This window comes from Eutrigla gurnardus (genome assembly GCF_963514095.1).
Source record: "Eutrigla gurnardus genome assembly, chromosome: 24".
NCBI classification, from domain to species: Eukaryota; Metazoa; Chordata; class Actinopteri; order Perciformes; family Triglidae; genus Eutrigla; species Eutrigla gurnardus.
The window spans coordinates 1,074,062-1,092,428 of record NC_139935.1 but is presented as its reverse complement, the minus strand read 5'-3'; the positions used below and the strand labels follow the sequence as shown (position 1 = coordinate 1,092,428).

Below are 18,367 nucleotides of genomic sequence, written 5' to 3'. Positions count from 1 at the left end.
AATGGATAATAGTCATGTTTTTGGCGAGGGACTCGCCGCCGCCCCTCGTTGACCTCCATTTCCTTGAACCGTAGAGCTGTTATTAAATGTCATTGTGTTGTTGTCATGAGGATGAGGTGATGTTGAAGAAGCCCACGCCCGTTTAGCCCCCGACGCTCGCCAGAATTAGACTACAGTGTGTCTTCCAGCCCCGCTGACATTTACAGCTGACTTTTTTAATATCTGAAACAATCCTCTCTGCATTTGGACACATGAAGCCCACGTGAGAGATCGCATTGTAGATGTAGCTTCACATGTTCAGTTCCACCCCCGTTTCTGAGGGATCCGATGGGGATCTCCTTGCCCCCCCTCCTCCTCCCCCCTCCCTGCTTCCTGTTTACAGTACATGTGACTTGCATGTGTGTCAACAGGTGTGACTCGCTGATGTGTTCACGTCTGGCTGCTCGCCGTTTAACTGAGCTGCATATCAAACAGGCTGCGCTTTAGGGGGCTGAGTCTCTCTAGACAGACCCTGTCAGTTGGCAGAGGGGGGAGATGGGGGAGTAATTTCCTGACTCCCCACTGCAAGATTTCCTCCTCCTCCTCTTCTCTTAGCCCATTCCTATTCAACACACACTCCCCCGATGCCTTTGACCTCAGCCGGCGAGGCAAACAAGCAAGTGTGCAGCGGCAGCACAAAGGGAGCCGAGCCTTTAAAAAGCTGCTCCACCTCATCGCGACGCAGTATTGCAGCGATAACAGCGAAGATAAGACGTTCCAAACAGGATCATGCTGGAGGAGTCGGCCGGCGACAACAAGAAGAGGAGAGCGTGACTGGGAGGAGACACAGAAGGAGTATTAGCAGAAGCAGCCGTTAGAAGGAGCACACATGCACAGATTCATACCAAAGACTTACTTATGAATATGAGATACAAATGAACATGGTGGGACCACGCTAGCCGTTTCCCCCTATTTCCAGTGTTTATGCTAAGCTAACTGCTAACTGCCCTGTGTCTCAGATTCCAGGAGCCAGTCCATTTCACCATCCCTTAGCGGTCATGATATCTTCCTGATCCCTGTGTTTTTCTTGCTCACAAAGGCCTGAGAGCTCCGGATAGATTGGCGCTGTAATGTATGCCATGTCCCGTTTGGTCGGTACTTACATTGAAAATACCCCACGGCACTCCCAGACTCTATGAATAATAAGAAGAACTCAACTAAAACCGTGTTTCCTATTCACGACGGCGCCTCGTCTGCAGAGCGAGGCAACTTCTTCAACACATGTCGGAGAGGAAACGTTTGCGTTTATCGTCTGATTTGCTGAAATAACATTTTTGATTTTATGATTTGCAACGTTTTCTCTGCATGAATGGAGAAAACGTGTTATTTGACATTCGCCGACCGAGCGTGTCCAGTCACAAGGAGAACTCTGCTGCAGCTTTAATGCATGGTGGTCCAGACCTGCTGAAGTGGTTTCTGGAGGGTCCCGGGGGTTATCTCTGGGGACCTGGAGCCTGCAGCCCCGTAGCGTCTGCAGCATCGGTGCTCCTGTTTCTTTCTCATTAAGAGTGCACGTCGATTACTGGAATGATAGCCTCGTCTGCTCGAATTGACCCGTTGTCTGAAACCGATGCCATCTGTCTTCATACAGATGTAATGACCTTGTGATGAATAGACACCTTATTGCATTAACCCCGAGTCTGTGGGGGGGGGGGGGGGGGGGGGTGTCAGGCCAGACCAAGGGGCTCACATTCAGGAACTGCAATAATAGTTAACCACAGCTGGAAGGTGCTGGAAAAGCATGGAAATGCACCTCAGAATGCTTGAAAAGCTTAAGTCAATTACAAGTGCAGATGTGGCAAACATTTTAAATACCATATCACAAATAAATGGCCTTATTATACATGAGAACTAGAATCTTTCCCTCGTGTTTTGGCATCAGCAGGTCTGTTTGATTAGTTGCTCTCCCTCGAGCTACTAATGTGGTGTTTGGCTTGTTATTCGTCATCATCTCACACACAAAAACAATTATTAAGGGCAATAACTGAAATGATGGGGATGTAAATGCCATTTTTTATTTCTAACCTTCTCTTGCTTGTTAACAGAATAACGTAATAGTTGTCTATAATTATGTTTGTGTCCTCAGAGTCAGGACGGGCGTTTCGAAGTCCGCGGTCGTCACGGCAACTCGGTTCTGACCATCAGCGGCGTGCGGCTCACGGACCTGGGCCGGTTTGACTGCGAGGCGCTGAGCCGGATCGGAGGTCATCAGAAGAGCATGTTCCTGGACATTGAGTGTGAGTGTGTTTGTTGTCTCATCAGCTGTTCAGAGGCGCTGCACGCTCACACAGGTGTTTCCTGTTTTCCCCCTAATGAGACTTGTCCTGAGCACGGCGGTCTAATCGGGAACACCTGTGTGGCTGCATGGCTCGATCCTTCCCGATCCAGACTAGATCACAACAGGGGAAATGATTTTTTGGTTGTTTTTTTCTCCTCATATCACCCTCCTCCACGGTTTTACCTGCAATGACCTCATTTGTTGTCTTACTGTGCATCTAATGGATCTAATTTTAGAAAATGATTCCTATCCAACAATCCCTCCTAAATCCAACATTTAGTAACACCACTAACTTTTACACAATATAACATACCCGATAAAAAAACGCTACAACAATACATTGCAAATTGAAGTAGTCTTCTTTTATTTCCCCCTGTACAACGTCTCATAAAATGGAAACAAAATTATGAAGGTGGAGCCTGTAAAAAGGCTCTGAAATGAATGAAAAATGAGGGAATCGTTAACGAAACATTCTTGGGTGCGTGGGAGAAAATCCCCTGACTTTAGTGTCTGAGGGTTAAGTTCAGTGAGTAGATGTCAGTGCTTGTTTTATCTATGTTATTATTTATTCATTGCCAGATTTAAAACTATTCAAACAACCAGATTTGTAACGTTTTCTGTGAGCAAAACAAACACGACCCTTGTTGGCCCGATGTAACCCCAGCAACTCCTCCAGCCTGCGTTTCCATGAGTGGAATCATGGGAAAAATCAAGCACGTTCACATGTTTACAGTCAAAGCCGCGACCTCGCCAACAAGCATGTGCACGCCTGCAGTCTTTGTCCCGAGTTCAAGAGTGCAGCCCTTCTTAGTTCTAGTAATCCTTTCTCACTCTTTGGCTGTGTTTTTTGTGAGGATCATTATATTCTAACAAACAGCTCGCCCCCTCACCACGCCGCCTTCAGAGAGGTTAATTAGTGCGAGGATATCATCGTCTCCGGCTTCTCTTCGCTGACAGCTCCCTTTCCTTCCCGATGAGCGTGCCTCATTCCTCAACGGCGCTTGTTTTCGGGTCATTCGGGGGCGGGCCATCCGCTGCCTAATGAGCTCTGAAGTAAAGATCTCCATTTTGGCCTCAGAATTATTAGGTTCATTATGAGAGCGGCTCCGTTTGCCTTTTTTTTCCTTCCCTTGGTCTCCACCTTGAGTCTCCGAGGAACAACAAAGAGAGAGGGCAGACAAACTTCCACGTTCCAGGCTTCCTGTTTTGCATGCTGTTGAAAAGTTGACATTTCAGGGGGGGAAATGAACTGAAATCCAAACAAACCTCACATGCGTGCACACACACTCTCTCTCCTCAAAGCATGAAGGGAAGTTGCCTCTGCAGAGAGACTGTGAGCGTGGCGAGGCTGAGCCAGCCGCTGCCACCCAACTAATGAACTCATTTACTAAGTCACTGCAGGCTGCGGGGGATAACGTGTCCTCGCCTGTGACAGAGAGCCCGGCATCAATCTCTTTAATGGAATCCTGCAAGCGAGCATACAACAACCATAATGCCTCACCGGCTGAGCTGAGCTGACTGGGCCCGGAGAAATCTGCACGCCAGCCTGCCGCTGCAGTCGTCCATTACTGCCCGTCCCTATTGACGGGGCAAACGAGCTTCTGTTGCCATCCTTTATTTTTTTATTCCCGGGGAGATGATGGGAGCAGAGATGCCCCCTCCTCCAGCAGGCGGTGGCCTCGGTGACGTTTAAGTCTTTGTTTTGAACATCGTGGAGGGAGTTCGGGAGCGTTTTCTCGCTTTTCTCTTCTCTCTTTGAGGAATATGTGGGTTAATCCTCAGCAAGTCATTTTCTGCCTTTCATCCTACAGCACAGCTTCACCTTTTTGATTTGAGTCTTTAATTGGTCGCCGCAAACTCCCAGCACACCAGCAGTTTCTCTTTGAGCAATTTATGAAAAAACAACTGAGGCCATGTTTCTATTTCGGACAGACATCCCAAAGCTCCTGACCAACCACACCATCTTCTACTCGTGGGAGGGGAACCCGGTGAACATCAGCTGTGACGTGATGTCCAACCCGCCGGCCACCATGCTGTGGAGGAGGGAGCGCTTCACCATCTCCGCCGAGGGAACGGCCAACACGCGGGTTCACGGGGCAGACGGCAAGTCTGTGCTGGAGGTGGGTACGGCCTGGACGTGCTGTCGTCATGGTTACGTGCAAAAAGAAATACAGTTGTGCATATAAAGTCTGATTTGATGCAAAATGTTGCTAATAGATCAGTAAGATCATTGTTTGTGGTTGGCAGAAGCTACATTAATAGCAGCATTTCCTCTCCATCTCTGGAACGTGCCTGCAGATATTGTAAGACTCACTTTTTGGGTTGAAATCAACTTTTTCTGCAGGATAGTTCCGGTGAGATGAGAGTTACAGTGTCTTAATGTCTGTAAATGGAAGTAGTCTAACACATGTTTCATTTCTGTGAGCGTCACAAGAGGAATCGAGTCCCTTCCCCACCCTAACGACCTGCATGGCCCGACACTATCTAAATGTTTATTTAGATATATTATTATTATTCTGATTTCTCCTGTCTCTAGGTGACGCCGATGTCCGACAGGGACTTTGGCCGCTACGACTGCACAGCCAGGAACAACATCGGCGTCCGCTACCAGGAGTTCATCCTGGCGCAGGCAGGTGAGTGTCCAGGACGTGGCCCGTTTACCTGATTTCATGAGATCGGTGACTTCATTTGGAGTCGTGGGATGCGTGGTGTGGTCGGCCACCCCCACACCTTCTGAATCACTGCTGTCTCAGGAACTCAAACTGCTCACCTACTTTGTAACCCTCTACCTCTCTGCTAATGGTAATAGCTTTATTTGCAAGGGAGATAAATTCCACGACACACAACTCCCAACCCCTATTCAGGCTCGCCTAATCTCAAATAGTGCCAGCTGATTTCCCATACCCCTCGCTATTTACTGAAGTACCCCCTAATTTACGGTAGCGCAGCCTAATACACAGTAGTGCAGTCCAATTATCTTTAGTGCAGATTGAATTGGAAAAGTAGTGAGCAAAAAGGCTGACCTAATATGTAGTCTTGCAGGAAACTATGTGTTTTTGAGAAGTTGTTACAGAAATACACACAGACACACACACAATGAGTGCAGTTGTAAAAGTTGGCATGAGTCAGCAATGGGGACTCAGAGGAGAGATGATCTCCAGTGGAAGCTGCAAAGACTCATCACTTCTTCACACAGTGTCTGAAGAAGTGAGTAAAAAACACGAGAATTGTCTTTATGTTCCACCGATGCTCCAGACAATGCATGGAAAAACAAGCGGTGCATCACCTCACCTCCAACGGTAGTAAATTCTCTTAAATTGCCTTCAAGGTTTGCAGTTATTAAAGCATTAATGTCTGGATTTAGTGTGGTTTTGGGTGGAAGGACTGCAGCATTAAAATACCTTCATCCTTAGTTAGAAAATACATTTATTTGAATGCAAATTGGTGTTAAACGTTTTTTTTTTCTATTTGAAATAATTGAAATGTTGTGACTTTTTTCCAGACGTGCCATCAAATCCATACTCGGTGCGCCTGTCAGCCGTGTCGCAGCGCCTGGCGACCGTCACCTTCATGAAGCCGGACTCGCACGGCGGCGTCCCCATCAGCTACTACCTGGTCCAGTACAAGGAGGTCGGCACGCAGGACTGGAAGGACGTCAAGTCACACAGCATCCAGAGTGAGCAGAGACCGCACTCAGTTCACAGCAGCTCCAACGAGTATCACATGATCAGCCACGCGATGCCTTCATAAGCCTCGGCCGGTTGAAAGTAAAGCAGGAGGTGAAGGATGGACGGACGGGCGGCTGGAAAACAGAAGCCAGCCTGCCAACCTGAAGGGCTTATCACTAATATCCCTCATTTCAATATGTAGATGCAGTGAGGCGAATACTAAACCACAGGTAGCACTTTAACAGTGAAGAAGGAGAAAGGACGCAGAACTGGAAAATAAAGTTGTATATGAGACACTAAAATCTCAAAATTGTGACTAATTACTAAGCAGCAAGTGGCATCATCTTCAGATCTCCTCAGTAGAAGGACCCTCACACAATCAACTTCAATGTAATGAGACGCCGGACTTGTTTCATTCCAATGCTTTTATCCAAATTGAAATGTCTGCTTATAGCCCGCTAACTAACCTAGCACGGCTGTAAATGCTGCAATTTGCTTTCAGTTCCAGGATTAAAGAAGTGCAAAAGCACCTTTTACCGTTGGAGTATTTAATTTGTGCAGACTGACAAAAACAACAACTCTCATTCAAGCTCATCACCCCGCCGCCTCCCTCGCTGGTGGAGGTTATGTAAATGCATCTCGTCACTGGAGAATTTTAATGGGAGTCTGTAATGTGGCGCGATAATAAGAGTTCCTGGTTTCTTCAATAATCAATGTGAATGCTGTCATTGTACTACTAATAGTCTTCATGATGTCTATCTGTTGTTTGAATAAGTCTATTATCACTAATTAATTCATATCGCCATAAATGAATAGCTTAATTATTAGCTACTAAATGGGTGTTTACAGTGTAAATGCTGCCTTGCATTGACGTATTCATATTCTACTCACATTATTTATTACTTTTCCAGGAGTGCTTCAGCTCCTCTATTTGAGTCATGTTCTAGGAAAAAAGATGAAGCTCCTCTACTTGTAACGACTGAGCGCTAATGGATGACAGAGATCTTTCATTTCACTAATAGACAGAATCCTGTTTCAACTTCAACTGCAGACCAGAATACATATGAAAAAAACATGCTTTTCTTTCATCACACATAATGTAATGGGTCTGGTTGGATATATTTTGAGCATAGCTTTGATATGTATGGCTGTCCTTACAATTACCATTGTAATACAATTCTATTCTATTCAGATATGCAACAGGAAACAGTCATTATTTACTGATGATACTTAACTTTGCTGTTATTGTCTGATGAGAGATGAGGATGTTGTCAGACTGCCGCTGCCTTTCAGGACCACGGACAGCGACACACAACAAACAGAGAATAACTTCCAATATTTCATGGTTATTTGTATCAATAATATATGTTTTTTTTTAAAGGCTGTATTTTAATGCTGCTTTGAACATCTATTATGAAGCTTTGAAGCATTTGGGTCTCAACAATGCGTTCATATGACCATGAGAATGAAGGCGTCAGCCTACCACCAGCTTGTGTGGGTCTATGCAGTGATTCTCTGTGACCTTCGCCACGCGTTCCCATGGTGACATGACCTCTGGTCCTCTCTCCCTCCAGCGACGGTGGTGCTCACGGGGCTGGAGCCCAACACCACGTACGAGGTTCGAGTGGCAGCCGTCAACGGAAAGGGTCAGGGAGAGTTCAGCCACACGGAGAGCTTCCAGACGATCCCCATCAGTAAGTCAGCACCCCCACACACATCCTTCAAAATAAGAGCTTCTCCACGCGTTTGGATGCGACCCAAACGGGGATCCTCACATCTATTCTTACAGCCACATACATATGTTCCCAGCCCTAATCACTTTCATTCATCTCCACAACGGCTGCAGGGCAATTCAACTGGGTTAATTGTTAATTATCAGCACATCCCAGCATTCCACCAGCGTTGGTGACGAGCAGGAGATGATCAAGTGCAAATTGGACGGTGAAGTTTAAACAGCTAATCATTTGGATTAATATGAGGAAGATATTTGTGTCCTGATGAAGGGAAATACAGCGTGTGAAAGAAATACAAACATCTTCAAAGCATTGAAATGAGTCCTATATTGTGTTTATTTTTGAAACAGTTACAACCTCCTCGTATTCCATTGATATGAACCCAGATTATTGGAGCTCGGAAAGGATCCTGTCAAATTTGTGTCTTGATGTAAAAGCGCTGCGTTAAAAATGATATACTGCAGGGTTTTTTTATGATAAGAATTTTATTTATTCTGGCATTCTGGCACAGCAGGATGGCAGTAAATCTGGGTGAGTCCATCGCAAAAGCATTGCCATCGTTAATATTGTACATCCGTGCAGCTAGTGAGAATGAATGGTAGAAAGAAGACCCAATTAGCAAAATAGTGAATAATAAGAACTTCCAGTCAACATTAGTTATAGCCAGGCGGTGGGAGATGCCTCATAATCTGAATTTAATTCAGCTTTAAACCTTCTCTCTCCTTGTACTGCATCCTTATCTCATATCTCACATAGCCACCTGCTCCTTGGGCGCACACACACACACACACACACACACAGAATATACACACAAAGACGTATTGTTTCCCTGCTGAAGCCTCGTCCTCATGTCTTCCTCAGGAGAGCCGAGTCCGCCGGTGGTCCACGGGCAGCGAGGGATGGGCAAGGCCTACCGACTGGGGCTGGTGAAGCAGGACGACGGCGGGATGCCCATCGTGGAGTACATCATCAAGTACAAGACCGTGAGTGCTTTCAGAGTCTACATCAGTCTCCCTGAACAAGTTGAAAACAGATGGATAATCCAATAAAAACATAACAACGCTGAATAAAAGGCTGCCATTGACAAAATAAGATCATCCAATTAGAATTTGAAGTGTGTTATTTCGCTTCACATAAAGGTAAACAACGTTTTGTTTACATAATTTAAAAAGTACTTCACAAGATACAGAAATATAGAGGACACTAGTACATTCAAGTGTTTTGAAGCAGAGCGATGTACTTTGCAGAGGGAGGGGGTATGAGCAAGGTCTGGTCAGGTGACTTGAGTGGCCTGGAGGGACAGGGATAAGAGTACCAGGATGTTGACCATGTATGTGGTATTTATGTGCTTTTTGGAGGCCAGTGAAGAGATGTGAGCGTCGGGTTTATTATTGATGGCCAAGTGAATAATGTTCTGCTTGAGAAACTCTATTTTTCTGTCCTTGTGTCACTAACTATACATGTTTGGAGAGAATACACACACACACACACACACACACACACACACACACACTGTCAGAGTTCATCTATCCATTTAAGTAGTTTGGGGGGTGTAAAATAGCAAAAAGCAGCTTAAACTCACAAGATAAGGCGAGCGGCTGCAGGAAGCCGAGTAGATGGCACTCGTACAGAAACTCTCCACAGGACTAAGTGGATTTGAGCTTGTCCAAATCTCCCATCTCCCCGACGCGTCCAAGCCGGCATCCCTCCGTCTCATTCAAAACAACCGCGCTGCAGATGAAAGCACGGCGTGGGAAGAGATGGCCGGCAGGTCTCGGCCAGGCTTTCTGATGGCCGAGCGCTTCACGCCCTGGTGATCACACGGCCTCGTTGGCATCAGGAACACACGGCTGCTTCATCATGGAGGGCCACGCATGGAAGATTAGACCTGAATATGCACACACACACACGGAGCCATCATGATCACCTGACAGCCCAGACAAATGTTAACCACGTTCACGCCCTGGAGCGTGACGGCGTTTTTCACAGCGCTCTGTCCTCTAACTTCAGGAGGAACAAGGTGCCGAGGAGGCAAGGATGTGAGGAACATTCAGGGTCGATGGTAGGAGGGATAGAAAGGAAGGAAGGAAGGAGGGGAAGAAGGATGGTAGGAGGGATAGAAAGGAAGGAAGGAGGGGAAGAAGGATGGTATAGGGATAGAAAGGAAGGAAGGAGGGGAAGAAGGGTGGTAGGAGGGATAGAAAGGAAGGAAGGAGGGGAAGAAGGATGGTAGGAGGGATAGAAAGGAAGGAAGGAGGGGAAGAAGGGTGGTAGGAGGGATAGAAAGGAAGGAAGGAGGGGAAGAAGGATGGTAGGAGGGATAGAAGGAACAGAAAGGCATCTCGTGTGAACCTGATTAAAACTAGTGTCTTCAGTCTCTGAATCCCCAGATTAAAAACACAAAGGGTAAACTGTTCCTCTGCTCTCCTTTCTATGCCTGCAGACTCAAATAAAAGTCTTTGACTTTCCCCCTCTCCGCCCCCTCCAGGATAAAGAGGAACAGTGGATGACCAAGCTGGTCCCGGGAGCCATCGATTTTGCGATGCTGCAGCCGCTGCAGTGGAACACGAGATACGAGGTGGAAATCACAGCGCGCAACGTCAAGGGTCTGTCGGAGCCCACCTTCTATCAGTTCTTCATGCCGCAGAAACCCAACATCGCAGGTAAGAGCCTGGCCTTTTAAATACGCCCACCGTTGAATGCCTTTTTGAATTTCTGGTGTTTGTTTTGTTCGGCGTCACTGTGTAACTCGTGCCGCTGGAGTGAGCAATCCCGTCGGTGATAACAAAACCAAGTGTGTGAGATGTGAGAGTGGAGATAACGCCGGCGTCGGAGCGCGGCGGGCCTCGTTGGTGCGTCGCTCTCCGCATAAATGAGGCCGCCGTCGATGGAGGAATCGATGCCTCCTGCAGCAGCTTCCTCCCCGTTTGACGGTTGAACAGTTTAAATCTGACGGACCAGAGTGTTCAAAAGCTGCAGAACGTCATTGAAAACTTTCACTTCATGAATGTTGATTGTAACATTTTAGTCGCCCAACATTTCAGTTTTGGTGTTGTTGTTTATGAATGAATGAATCAAGCTTTTCTAAAGTGAGCATATGCTGCTTTTTCTTCTTTACGTTATAACTCTAAATGGACTAAATATCGCTGGGACACCAAAGAGTGTTTTCTTATTTATTTTACAGACTGAAGGATGAGTCATTTCTCTGAGAAACGGTCCCTCGTTGCAGCGTAGAATCTCGTGGCTCGTCCACGTTGCGTTTTTTTTACTCTCCGTGTTCCGACATTTCCACACTCGGGATTCATTCACACCTGTTGAAAATAAACAGCACATAATGATGCAATCACAGCGGGGTTCCCGTCAAAGAAAAACCCAGCAGACCACGAGTGAAAACACCCTCCGGCTGTAGTTTTCTTCTTTAAGATATCCTTCTCTCTCTTTTTCCATCCTGGTATTGTTTTTCTCCCGCGGTGCTGCTTTGCCATTCTGCAGCATGTTTTTCAGACAGAACGCTCCTGCACGGCCAGTCGAGCTCATTCCTCATCTGAAAGGCCGGCACGCAGACGGTCATATAAGCTGCTACACAAACAGGACCTCTCTCTCTCTCTCTCTCTCTCTCTCTGTCTCTCGGTGCCGTCCTTATGTTGAGGTTATAATGAGAAGCGTCTGTGCTGTTTGTGGAGCCTTGTGCTTAATGTTCCAGGAGAGAAAAGGCTCGGATGTGCAGAAAGCTCCTCATTTGAAAGTCCTCTCCAGGCCATTTAGGCTAACACGGCTGAGCGTGTGCAGGAATGCAAACAGGGGCTTTGAAATATGCAACGCCGTTCGCTAGAACACACATGCTTAAAGATGTATCGCTGGAATCAAACCATTCCGAGCACACGTTTCCCCTCCGCAGCCGCTCGCGTCCTCATGTGGAAAACAAAGCAGAGGGAGGGAGGCCGGCGGTTAGCACATCCATTTGTGCTGTTGTGGAAGGAGCCGGCTAAATGGCCTGTGAGGATGTCTGCTGCTTTTTCAAATACAGAACAAGAGCAGAGGAATCGGCCAGCTTAAGGCAGGTCACTTCGATTGGCTGTCCTCTCTTGTTAGCGGACAGCGGTGCATCGTGGGAAAGAGGCCGGGAGTAGAGAGAAAAGCAGAGAAAACACTTCTTTTTTTACCTTAATGTGTCTGAAGAGGAGGAACACGGCTGAGCTCATTTCCTCAACTTCTCTGCCTCTCCATTCCAGCATCCAGCAGTCCCATATATTCATTTCAGAACGCCGCTTTACCTTCACCGCCTTTTCATCGAGCAGAGTCGTCAATCTTCATATGTTTCTGCCACGAAAACGACATCCATTTATTTATAGAATCTGGGAAAGCCGTGCGGGTTAAACAAGAAAAACAATCGGTCACATTTGCTGCTCCGCTGAATCAATTTGGCTATCGAGGGGAAGTCTGGTCAACTCAATCAACGATATCGGATGTGAAGTACGTGGCGATCCCTCTGCAGTCGGTCCTCGCTCTCCGTTAGCCTCTCATACACTAGAAACACACTCAGTGAAAGACACAGAAAATAATATGTTCCCACTGTATAGGTGCCTTCCATCTCTGGCCAAGCAATATGTCTCTCCATGTATTATGCATTAGCAGGTATTGAATTGGTCCTTTACCATTTTGGTTTGTAACAGGCTGCACACCCATCCTCCTCGCGGAGAATCCTTTAAGAAGACAACGTTGATTGCAGCGCTGCCCTTGGTTCCTTTTCAATGTACTCTTCTTCCTTTAGTGCCTTCAAATCAAAGTTTTCTTTTCACCTCCTGAATCACCCCGCCGCCCCCCGATTACCACACCGCGTCTCCGACTTGATTTGATGCCTCGTCAACCTCTTTGCTTCCCTCCGATTGGTCGATGAAGAGACTTTTTTGCCTCTTGTTACCATGACATCATTACGGTCTGACGGGAGCGTTTGCCATTAAGCAAGGTTGGCGACTGCCCTAACAGCCGTTAAAACTGATGGCCGTAACATAAACCCATCATGTTGTTAAATTACCTCTGATCTAATTGTTTTTATGTCGAGGATCTCGCTCAAGGAAAACCTTGAAAGTGGATTTCCAGCGGTGGATGGACCTCCCGCCGTGTCACAGATAATCCTAATCTACTGTCTAATGTGATGGTGTAGCTTTTACACTGACTGTATCCATGGCAACCTCTTTAATACAGTGGTGGAGAATGGACTGCGCCTCATTTAACCCATTTTAAACAAGTTTATGCTCATAATCCCTTTATGTCATTTATCAGTTTGTTACTTATTTGCAGATTAACAAAACATATCAGCGACATCAGCACTTTAGTTTACAGTTAGGCTATTTATTTCTATATTTTTAACAGACCTGGAAATGAACTGTAGGCTATGAAAGCTCAATATAAAATAGATTTTTTTTTTACATATGGGAGGAAACAAAGTGTAGACAACTTCATCACTGTCAGCAAGTTATTGAAACTTTGTGATCCATTTAGTTCAAATCTACTTTAACAGACTTTACATTGGGCTCATAACGCTTCTGTACTTAAGGATCTGTCTCCTGTTCTGTTGGAGTAGATCCTGCATCAGAGGTCCTCAGAGGTCCTTCTTTCTGCTGGGCTTTGTTGCAGCTGCTGTATTCCTCTCGTCTCCTTCCAGTCAGCCGCCGTAAAAAGACTTGATTTAAACAGGCGTCATAGATTTAGTTTGAGGAGCGGAGCAATAATCTCATCAAAGCACTTGAGGAAATAATCTGAAAGAGTGAAACTTTTTCCTGGAGGTGATGCCAGCAAATCAAAATGGGGACTGAGTACTTTTATTGCCGTCCATTACATTAATCAGCTTGCTCGTAATTTTCCAGAATGACAGTCATTATTTGTAAAGCAGTAAAAATGAAAAAAGACACGTGAAATACGCTTCTGTTGTTCGATGATTTAATTCATAAAGAGGCTATTCATCCGCTGCCCACCCGAGGGTCAGCCTTTTGATTTTATTATTATGATACTGGATACATTTCATGGATTTCAGCTGAATAAATTACCTGCAACCTTCAACGGTCGGATCAAATATCTAATATTCACAGCTTCAGAAAGGCAAATCTATTTTTGAGGTTAAAAATACAATAAAGCGTAATTTAAATGGCTTTGAAGTCTTTATGAGTGTGTTGTCTATCGGAGGAAACGCTTTGCTTTGTTGAAGGTAATCAGTGAGAGGGAATGGAAGTGCAAATATACTGAGATTAAAGCTGGAATCATTTTAATCCAGCGTCTGAAGAACACGTATCTGTAACTCCCCAGCAGAGTCGGTGACACTAGTTTAACACTCAGCACTGATGCTTACATGTTTGCCTGCTCATTTATTCATCGAACAAAGGTTTGTGTTTCCGAAGGAGCAGATTTAACAGCATCGTCGTCAACCATGTAAATATTTGATCAGAAGCACGAGGAGCTTCCTGCTGAGGAGCGAGAGCAGCAACGGTGGCACGCTTCAGAAACCCAAACCCCACTGAATAAAGCTCTGTACTTTATTCAGTGTCGACTGGTTTCCACACTGAGCAGCGTTTCACTCACAATAACAGTATTTCTGTCACCAAACTGTTTCATAAAATAATGTTTAACCTTGTTGAACTTCGTTAGGAATAAACAAATCTTTTCTTTCTGAAGGACGACGTGAAGTGAGGAGAACCAATGAATCAGAATAACGTTAATAAATGAATAACTGCTCGTGAATCCCGTCAACAAGAGAACAGAACGTTTATTCTGGAGTCCGTTTTGGGGCTTTTAGCAGCGAGGACCTTTTCGTGTGTTTTAACGGTTCATATTAGGGTCATGCAGCACTGCGATGCCGTTTTTAGTGGAGTGCAGTTCATGCATTTAAATCTGACTTGAAACTTCATCTGCAGAGATCAAGGTAGAAGTGCTTTATAACTCCTGAACAAGCTTTAACCTCAGACAGCAGCAATTACAGAAAAGTGGACCAAATTTCTTTGAAGTCTTCTCAGGGTTGATTTTTAATGACGTGCAGATTCGACTAAATTGAGAGTAATTTCCTTTTGCTTTTTTTTTTGTTTTTGTTTTTTCGTTTCCTCCTCTAAGTGCACTCAAGGCTTCCTTCTCAGGAACACAAGGAAGGACTCGTCCTCTCCTTCAGACCAGGATGTAATGCTCCTGTTTGATGCTCCTCAAACAAACTTCCTCTTCAACTCTCCAAAGTGAGGACGAATCCTCACAAATGATTATGTTTATCCTCCAACAGACTACACTCTAATCAATGAGGTTGTCATTAATCGATCCGCTTCCTATCAGATCAGATGGAGGGACACTCGATCACTGCTTAATGAGTTTGTATTGTCAAAGTGGGATGTGTATGGATGGCTTCGGGGGGGGGGGGGACACACACACACACACACACCGTCCGATCTCCAGCAATCGAGTAAAACCACTAATGGGCCAATTTATCAACAAGTAATCAGAAAAAGTGGTGAAAAGTGTTAATAGAGCGGAGAAATAAGAATGAATGGGAGCCGAGTCACACAGGAGGAGGAAGGAGATACTTTCTTCTACTTCTTGGATATAAAAACAGATTTCATCTTCTCTCCTCTGGAGCATGTTGCGTCTTCTTTCCGTGCGTATTGTGCCGTTAATTCTCCTCAGAATAAATCTTAAATCGACAGTTAACAAGTCCAACTTCAGCATCTCCACCCTCCCAGTGATTGCCTTTAACACGACAGCAGGTAGCATCACGCGTTCCCCTCAGGCAGCAGAACAACAACAACAACAACCGTTATGGGGCTGTAAATGTCAATTAAATATGAACAGTTTGACTAATAATGATGGAACGGTAACTAAGGCTGCATAAGCATGCAGGAATAATTGCATTAAACATATGGACGGCTGCAAATAAAAATCAGTTAAACTTCAAGCTCGTTAAAACGAAGCGGACCAGATCTTTAAAATGGTGTTTAATTACTGCAGTGTTGTGTTTGAAGATTTGCAGATGTGCCGTTAAAATGAAACCGGCTTTTGAAGAAATGACTGTTTTCATTTCCTCCTGAAGAAGGAGGACTTTCCCTCCGCTGACGAGCACCATGGTATTTACATCCGAAGGCCTGCAGGCACTTTATCACGCTGACCCCCGGGTCACGGCAGGGATGGTTTCTCCCGTTCCTGCAGCGGATCATTCAGCACAGAAATAACCTCATTACTTCCTCTTACTATGAGACCGTAAATCAACTGCAGCTCCAGCAGCCGTTATTGTTTGTCTGGAAATGATCCAAAAATGACGTAATAGGAAACGTATTTATTGTATTTAACCTTCTTCTGTCAACACAGTCCCTCTCATCTTCATGGTTTCTCCCAGCAGCGGTTTGTGGAAAGCTGCTAACTTGAAACCGTTTGACTCGTGGCCACACACTTGCTTGGCTGTGTTTCATCCCTGTTTATTAAATATAAAAGTTAAGCCTCTTGTCGCGCCTTCAGTCCTTTCACAGCGATCTGAGCCGCTTCACAAGGAAGCCATCTTTTCTTCAGGCTCACAGAAGAATGGAACAAAAGAGAGAAAACATCTCAGGCTGCAACACCGAAGGGACTCGACTCAATATCGGAGCATTTGCTCTAAATTCATTACATTTCTTTCCTTTAACATCCACTCACAAAGCCACAAAGGCAGCGGGGCCCGACAGGCAACTGTTAACTGGATTCTTCTACTTCACAAACAGAAATGCAAAGAGATGCTTTCGTCTGATACTTCTCCAGAAGGTGAAGAATGTTCTGAGCAGAGCTGCGTATTCAGTTTTATTTATATTTAAAAAGCAAAATTACAGAGTTTAGATAACAGCAACTTCCTTCTCACTATTCTACATCTTTACATATAATAGTACTGCTGCTATAGAACACCATTTCCCATCAGCCCCTGACTACATCATGTCTGTAATGCATCGTCGACTGACTGTCAATCCAGCGTCTAACAAGCACTTTGGAGAATTAATCCTCCTCGGATGAAAGTCTGATGTTTATGGATTTCAATCTTTCAGGTTGAAGAGAAAAAAAATAACACTTTACTCAAATCTTTATCTCACACACACATAATTAGTTTAAATCAAACATCACACGATCAGCTGTTTTTGTATATTACAAGACTAATCTCATTATTTGCAGTGAATGAAACGGTCTCTTTGTGTAGAAATGTAAACAGCGATATGAAAGCTTCCACGGGGAAGTGTGGCTTAACGGCTGGATTAGTATTCTCTTTGTCTGCTGGAATACGTGCACGCTTCAGGGGAGAGGTGTTGTTTACCGCCTCTGAGTCCGTGGCTTCAGCAGCCAAATTAAATCCAATAAACTTTCAGAAGGTGAGAAACACAACTCGCCCGTGGCGCTGGGAAAATATTGATCCAGCCTCCAAGTTTCAAATCGCATATCCCCGGATTCCCCAAAACGCAAAGTGTTTTAATATGAGTTCCTCTCGCCACGAGGTTCTCCCGCTCCTGACTCTGTTTGACTCGCTGCCAGTCGCCGCCGTCTGCAGCCTCCAAGTCCAGAACAGAGTCACTGACTTGAGACTCATTTGGGTTGTGACTCGTGGTGACAACTACTTAATGTGCAATGTTGTTGTTTTTTGTTGGCTCAGCCACTCCAGCACGCTGGATTTGAAATGAGACTGGCTGTGAGCTTTAATTTGAGGATGTATCTTAGTCATTGTTTTCATTTTGAGTCCAAATGTGTCGGATTAGAGAACAAAAGGCTTAAATAGACTGTAATCTTCAGGAGTATTGCAGGGAGTATTTGTGTATTATAAAAGGAATAATAATAATAATACATTTTATTCATAGGTGCCTGTCAGAGCCCTCAAGGACACCGGACATAAATAAAACAAATAAAAGTACAAAACAACCAATAACAAACAAAAAAGCAATCAGTTATAATTAGTCTTAAACAGATGGGTTTTGAGTGAATACTTACCCCACAAAATGAAGTATTAATAACGATGCATATTTTCTCAAACTTCACAACCCGAGCGTGTGTGTGTGTTCATATAAAATGATCCTGCTTTTAACTCCCGGGCTACTGAACACTCATATAAGAGCCTCCATAAGTAGGGGAGTTCATTCACACTGGCTGATTCCAGCTGGCGAGGCTCTGACCTCCAGCTGTCAACCTGATCCTACAGTGGATGTTGGGTTTGCTCAACCCCAGCATCACTTTAGGGCACGGTGCCGTTCAGCCGGCCCGCGGGGAGCCTCCCTTTCACTGCGCTGCCTTCATTTTCTCATTACTTTGAATTGAAAGCAGGCCCGCTGCTCGTCCCCGACCGAGCCCAGAGCTCCACTGACCACTCCGAGAGAAAGTACTTCAACTTTTAGCTGAAAATACTCCGCTTTGCTTCCCATGTGAATCTCTTTAGTGCTGCGAGCTACGGAATAACAAGAGGCACCCGGTGGACATAAAGCATGGTAATGCTGACGCCGGCTACTTACAATATGGCCTGAGGATGCACGCCAGCTTCTACACCTGTGGATCCAGAGATGTTGGATCGTGATGCAGGAGGCAGAAGAAGATTAAAGTTTTTAAGGAGATAGAAAGCTGCAAAGCTTCTGATAATACAAACAAATCACCACGTAAAGCCTTTTCCACCTGGTGACTCA

General features: G+C 45.2%; 1 protein-coding gene across 2 annotated transcripts in view; it reads left to right on the top strand.

Annotated features, from left to right (window-relative positions):
• Positions 1–18,367, top strand: part of ncam2 (neural cell adhesion molecule 2) — a 176,783-nt gene that overhangs the window by 146,887 nt on the left and 11,529 nt on the right. For both annotated transcript variants that reach the window (XM_084003870.1, XM_084003871.1), the window contains exons 9-15: positions 2,126–2,276; positions 4,250–4,437; positions 4,854–4,950; positions 5,820–5,993; positions 7,560–7,679; positions 8,580–8,701; positions 10,207–10,381. In XM_084003870.1, the coding sequence (XP_083859996.1) occupies positions 2,126–2,276; positions 4,250–4,437; positions 4,854–4,950; positions 5,820–5,993; positions 7,560–7,679; positions 8,580–8,701; positions 10,207–10,381 (1,027 nt within the window). The remainder of the gene's footprint in view (positions 1–2,125; positions 2,277–4,249; positions 4,438–4,853; positions 4,951–5,819; positions 5,994–7,559; positions 7,680–8,579; positions 8,702–10,206; positions 10,382–18,367) is intronic.